At 33.9% G+C, this 6,264-nt stretch overlaps 1 protein-coding gene across 1 annotated transcript; it reads left to right on the top strand.

Moving 5' to 3' along the window:
- The first annotated feature begins 2,508 nt into the window (after nucleotides 1-2,508).
- LOC107060665 (uncharacterized) lies at nucleotides 2,509-3,697 on the top strand. The gene is made up of 6 exons (XM_015308799.1): nucleotides 2,509-2,592; nucleotides 2,668-2,883; nucleotides 2,971-3,063; nucleotides 3,159-3,275; nucleotides 3,378-3,610; nucleotides 3,667-3,697. The coding sequence occupies exons 1-6, from the start codon at nucleotides 2,509-2,511 to the stop codon at nucleotides 3,695-3,697; spliced, it is 774 nt and encodes a 257-aa protein (XP_015164285.1).
- Nucleotides 3,698-6,264: the final 2,567 nt, after the last annotated feature.

The following is a 6,264-nucleotide window of genomic DNA, read 5'->3' as shown; positions in this document are numbered from 1 at the left end:
TCCTATCATATTGTGCAAACTTCAAATGGTTTTCCCCCGGCATTTTTTGATGTCATGATTCATTTGCCAATACACTTGGCAAGAGAGGCAAAACTTGGTGGACCAGTTCAATATTGGGATATGTACCCTATTGAGAGGTAACATATAATTTATAATTTGAATGCCAATGTATTTAAAATGTAATATTCTATAATTATATTAATAAGAAATCTATATATAGGTATTTGCGAATACTTAAGTCAGATGTTCGCAACCCATGTTGTCCAGAAGGCTCAATTGTTCAAGGTCATATGGCAAGGGAAAACCTTACGTTTGGCTCAATATATTTAAAAAATATCTCAACCAAGTTCAATAAACCAACAAGAAATGATGATGGATTTGAATCAAATGGTGAGATGTCTATCTTTAAAAAAAGGGGGCAAACAAAAGGGGCTTCAGATGGAATCAGACTACCTCATGATGAGTTCAACCAAGCATGTATGTATGTTCTTCAAAATTGTGAAGAGGTTTCACCATTCATGGAGTAAGTCTTTTTTTAATTCAAATATAATTTCATATTGAGATAGTTTAATTAATCTTTACTAACACAAAACGTAGGGAATACATGAGAGAAATGGAAATACAAGGTGCAACGAGACCTCAAGGGATACATAATAACAAATTTATTGAGTGGTTTCGTGCACATGTAAGTGTTTACTTCAATAACGCTTTACTATTAGTGTTGACATTTCATTATAAACAAGTCTTATTGAGTTTTGTAGATATTTGTACTAGTTGCACAAGGACGTGCAACTGATGAGCTCATAAGCTTAGCTGTCGGTCCTAAACCATTGGTGCATCGATATTCAATATTTATGGTGAATGGATTTAGGTTTCAAACAAAAGAGCTTGTGAGAAAAATGCAGAACAATGGAGTTCTTGTGAGAGGAGATGATGCAGACTCTAATAAGGAATATTATGGTGTATTGGAGGACATTTATGAGTTGCGTTATGTGGGAAATCGAAAAGTTTATCTATTCAAGTGTCATTGGTGGGATGTGGCTTGCCTAGGAAGAGGATATAAGATTGACCAATATGATTTTACAAGTGTAAATACTCATTGTGCTTTGAATACAAATGAGCCATTTGTGTTGGCATCTCAGTCTGAACAAGTCTTCTACTTGAATGACATGATCGATAAAGATTGGCTTGTTGTTGTAAAGACAAATCCTCGGGACCTTTTTAATATGCCTGATGTTGAAGAAGAAGAATTAATAAATGACGAAGTTTATCAACAAGAGGAAGTTGAATGTAATATTTTGAATACCAATGATCATGAAACTAATATTGAGGTGTCTTTACATAGAGATGATATTGAACCAAAAACTGTTTTGCGTACTAATGATCAAGAAAATGAGGAAGATGATTTTATTAATGACCATCATACAGATGTATCCGAGGATGAAGAAAGTGAAGAAGAGTCACTTGCTGATAATGATGGAGAGGACAGTGATACATCCTTCTGAAGATTGAGAAACAAAGACGGTTCATATAGATGTCTACATGTTTTTTGGAAGTTCTTTGTATTTTGTTCTTTTTTGACTGAGATGAAATTAATTCATAACGTTTGTGGCTTTAGCTTTATAAATTGATCTTTGTTTTTAGTAGAATCAGTGAGTTACATTTTCACCAATTAAGCAGCAGTTGCCAGCAAAATGTCCCACATTTCTTAAATTTATGGATTGATATTTTATTTGGCTGTCAGTGAATTACTTTATTTTACGAATTGATATTTTATTTGGCTTGTAGACATATTCTTAATCATCTTTAATTTCTTATTTTGATACTTGTGATTTTTATTTGATGTTGCAGGAAATGAAAGGAACTGGACGAGGTAAAATTGGAAGAGGCAGTGTAAAAAGTGGACGTGGCAATTCTCGAGGACGTGAAAGTTTTGGAACTACGTCTCAGCCACAACTACAACCAATAAGAGTTACCGAAATATCATTAGAAGCAGAACAATCATCTAACCCAAATCAAGGATCTCTACAGATAGGCCAAATATCAAGTCACCCTCTCCCAAGAACATCTTTAGAGACACAACCATCCAGGAATCTTGAAGAAAGCACACTCCCCTCTCCGGAGGTTGAAACTGGAACAGGTTAGTTCACCTCCCTTTTTAGTAGGAAACGACTGACTAGTGTTCTACCCGATTGTTGTTAGAGGATACCTGTTGGGGTTTTAGTTTGTTGCTGTTCAACTATTATTTTTTTATACAAGAAAGTATGTTGGTTAAGTGGCAGAATACTAGTATATTTTGGTTTTGCATTAATAGTATTATACAAGAACTATTTGATATACTTTACAGTTTCTCGCGTCAATAGAAAGAGAGGAAGAGGAAAATATAAATCTAAAACTGTTGATATTAAAACCAAGTATGGAGGAAAAATCAAAGTAATTATTCCATATGACATTGATAGAGCTGGGGGTTCTGGGGCTAGAGATATTGTTAATTACTCTGGCTTGATCATGAGGAGCAGTATCTCGTTCCGAGATGGAAATTGGCAAAAGATTATTTTAAAACATGGAGAAGCATTGTGGTATAAGGTCAAGGTAATAAATCACTTTTAATTTTGTATTGCCTTTAGATTACCTGATTTATCAAATTTAATATTACATTGTGTTTAGGACAAATTTGAAGTTTGTGATGGACTGAGAGAGCATAAGTTACAAGGCTTTGTGATAAGCACTATGCAAAGACTCTTTAGAGCTTGGAGAGCTCGATTGCATAACTGTTACTCTGCCTATAGTACCGATGAAGACAGATTGTTGCATCGTCCTGAGGATGTTGAGTTGGAGGATTGGAAATACCTAGTTAAGTATTTTGGCAGTGAAAAATTCAAGGTAACTTACTTATGCTTACATGAAAAGACTATACTCTTTTAGTAGCACATTAGGATAAATATTTTCTGATCTCCTGACTTGGTGCAGGTTGTCAGTGAGAGAAACAGAAAAAATAGAGAAGAACAAATAACTAAGCATTCTTGTGGTACAAGATCATTTGCAGAAGTAGAGGAATCTACGGTGAAAATATATTTGTTCCTCAATTATTTCATATACTTCTTTGCTACCTATATACATCTGCTCATATTTTTTTTTCTTATTGAACTATATTATAGAGAAATCCTGAATCGGGAGAAAAAGACACACCAGATAAAGTTTGGGAGATTCAACACACACGTAAAAATACTAATAGAGAACGTGAATGGTTGGATCCACAATCACAACAGATTCATGTAATTCCCTAAAATAATTGCCTTGTTATCTTTTTGACCTACTACAAGTTACTTCCAATATGTAAGTTATGTTTTTGTGTAAATGGTTGCATATTATTGTAGGGTCAGCTCCAACATCTTGTTGTTGAACAACAATCTGAAGAGATCGAGCATCACATGACTAGGGATGATATCTTATCTTCAGTTCTTGGTGAGAGATCAGGCTATGTTCGAGGGAATGGATACGGAAAGAAACCTCCTAAAAAGACTCAAATACAGCAGGCAGACATAGAGGCTAGTGTGTCTTCAACGATGGAAAGTATGCGTCAAGAGATGCAAGCTGATATGGATAGAAAGTTACAAGAAGAACAAGAGCAAATGACTGCTGATTTAAAAAGAAATATGGAAGAAGATTTGCAAAAAAATTTGGAAGAGGAGCGTGAACACATGAAAGGCGAAGTGGACAAGATGTTCAAGAACAAATGGCCGCTATCATGACTAGAATGCAACATGTAACTTCTCTTGCTCCTGAACAATTCTTCTCCTTTCATTGTTTGTTCTTCTTGCCGTAAAATCTCAAATGTTATTTAAAGATCTTATTTGCCTCTCAGTGAAGGCATTTTCTACCACATATCAAGAAATAGTATGTGCATTTGTTTGTTTTTTCAAGATTTTTATATTAGGAAGTTGTTAGCTCTATTTATTGACTTCCCTTATATATAGGTTCTTTGTTTTTAGCATGAAATGCCTCAGTTATCAAGGGATTTTAGTTGTGGGTGGATTGGTTTTCTTTTTAAAGATTAAGTCTGAGATAAATATTTGTTTAATTGTGAAAAAGTATTATGTCTTCTAGTCTCTCTCGTGTATGCATGAAAAAGTATTATGAAGCTTTTAATAAGTTGTCTTGTAATGTGAGTAAATGTTTCTTGTTCTGCCTCTGCTATTAATATTAGAAAAGATTGTGTCTTGTTACTTAAGTGACTAACTTGGAATCAATTTAGCCTCTTGACATATTCTTGTTTCCTTTTGTGTGTTTACTCTTTTTTAACACAATATGAACTAATGTAACTAGATTTCTGTCACTATTATAATATAACACTATTATTACTGGATCTCTCAGTCATCACTAGAATTAGAAATTTGATTTGTGATGGATGTAACACTTAAGAGAACAAATGAGATTCTCTTACTGTGTTAGTTATTTTAATGTCCATATCATGTATAGTTCTGATTATTGATTTAAATAGAGGATTTGCTTGTTGTGTTGCAATTAAAAATTTTGGTGTGGGTTTTCGAATGACAACAACTGCCAGTATCTTATTATATATTTTCATACACAAAAAAATAAAGTATTGAAACTATGATGGTGTTGATTTTAAAGTCTTATGTTACTCTTGTTATTATTAGCATTTGATTGTGGGAATTAGAAAGTGATTGTGTGCTTTTCTAATTTCAGGGACAAGGTTCTTAAACAATGGGGCACGATCAAGAAGTAGTTTTAAGGCGTGCAATGGAAGTTTTTGCTTTTTGGCCATATGTATATGGATACAATGATAACTGAACTACTAGCGTGTTATTATATATATATATATATTATAATGTATTGTTGAATTTCTAGTACTGGAGTATTTGTAATATTTAACTCGAAAATGCCTTCTGTATTAATTTTGTGAAATACAAATAGATGTTTTTAATAGCTATATATATGTATTGATTTTAGAGAATTTAATTCAAAACATTAAATATTGTTCTTCAGTGATGAGATGAATGTTGCCACAAATGCTATAGTAATTTTAGTGGTGATTTTTAGATACTACTAAAAATCACTTTTTGCATTGACATAAAAGTTGCCACTGATAATTAGTTGATTTTGTGGCAGAAAAAGTCGCTGCTAATTAATAGTGTGTAGCAGCGAGATGAAAGGTGATACTAATAGTTAATTGTTGTTTGCAACGGTAGGAGTCGCTACTGATATTAATGTTTAGTAGTGACAAAGGTTGCCACAGAAAGTTTATATGTTTTTGTGGCAACAATCTCGCCACTAAAGGGCTTGTTTTTAGTGGCGACTTGACAAATAGTCGTGTTGCGATTTTATCTTTGTGGCATATTTGTTAACAAATTGTGACGTATTATGTCTCCATAGATGAGTGTTTTTTGTGGCGACATCCTTTTGTCGCCCCAAATAACTTTTAGTTACGGAATTACTACCAACGGAGAGTAAGTAGCCACAATAAACTTTTAGTGGCAACATTTGGAGTTTTTGTGGCGACTTCTACCGCCACAATAAGGCAGATTTCTTGTAGTGTAAGAAAGTGCAATGTAAAAAGGAAAATTGAAACATTACTAAATCCTGCAATTATACTACACCAAGTGGCATAGCAAGAGAAGTATGAGTACAAACAACACATATTGATAGGCATGATCGACCGATCCAAATTCACCATATAATATTAATCAAAGAAACATATAACGTAAACATATATAACATGAGGACCTTGATCGACTTATTCCCCCCTCCAGCCACAAGTAGCATTATCTTGGACTCATTCCCTATTTCAGGTCACCCACCTCCTTCCACTGCTGACTCTACCATCTAAGCCATTCCATCCTCCTATCAAATTATAGACTAGCCCTTCTACCACATAGAAATTCTCCCAAATATAAGACCACCACATGCTTTGGTAATCAGTTTACTACTTCCCTAAAGTTCTCATGCAAAAACCTTACCTTATAACACTCCTATCATATGAGATATGAATAAGTAACATAATTTAGCAAACATATACAAACATTAATATGTACAATTATAAAATAGCTCAAACTACGAGTCCTCACCCCGACTTAGCATTCACAACCAATCACATCTAGTTCATCAGACCATTCCAGTCATTCAGACCACAAGAATCTCTAATCATTATCTACAATGTTTATCATGTCATCCTAATCTACAGAAGAGCCATCCCATCATTTAAATACATCAACCTGACCACTCAGGGACCAACATGTGATA

The sequence above is a fragment of the Solanum tuberosum genome, unplaced genomic scaffold (genome assembly GCF_000226075.1).
Source record: "Solanum tuberosum cultivar DM 1-3 516 R44 unplaced genomic scaffold, SolTub_3.0 scf00006, whole genome shotgun sequence".
In the NCBI taxonomy this organism is placed as follows: Eukaryota; Viridiplantae; Streptophyta; class Magnoliopsida; order Solanales; family Solanaceae; genus Solanum; species Solanum tuberosum.
Note: the sequence above shows the minus strand (reverse complement) of the source record. Positions and strands in the feature narration are given on the sequence as shown.

What these genes read in the sequence shown, in the direction of transcription:
- LOC107060665 (XM_015308799.1), top strand. Translation starts at nt 2,509, where the DNA reads ATGAGGAGCAGTATCTCGTTCCGAGATGGAAATTGGCAAAAGATTATT. An exon ending in TTGGCAGTGAAAAATTCAAG is followed by an intron (nt 2,884 to 2,970) that starts GTAACTTACTTA and finishes GACTTGGTGCAG; the next exon opens with GTTGTCAGTGAGAGAAACAG. An exon ending in CAAGCTGATATGGATAGAAA is followed by an intron (nt 3,611 to 3,666) that starts GTTACAAGAAGA and finishes ATATGGAAGAAG; the next exon opens with ATTTGCAAAAAAATTTGGAA.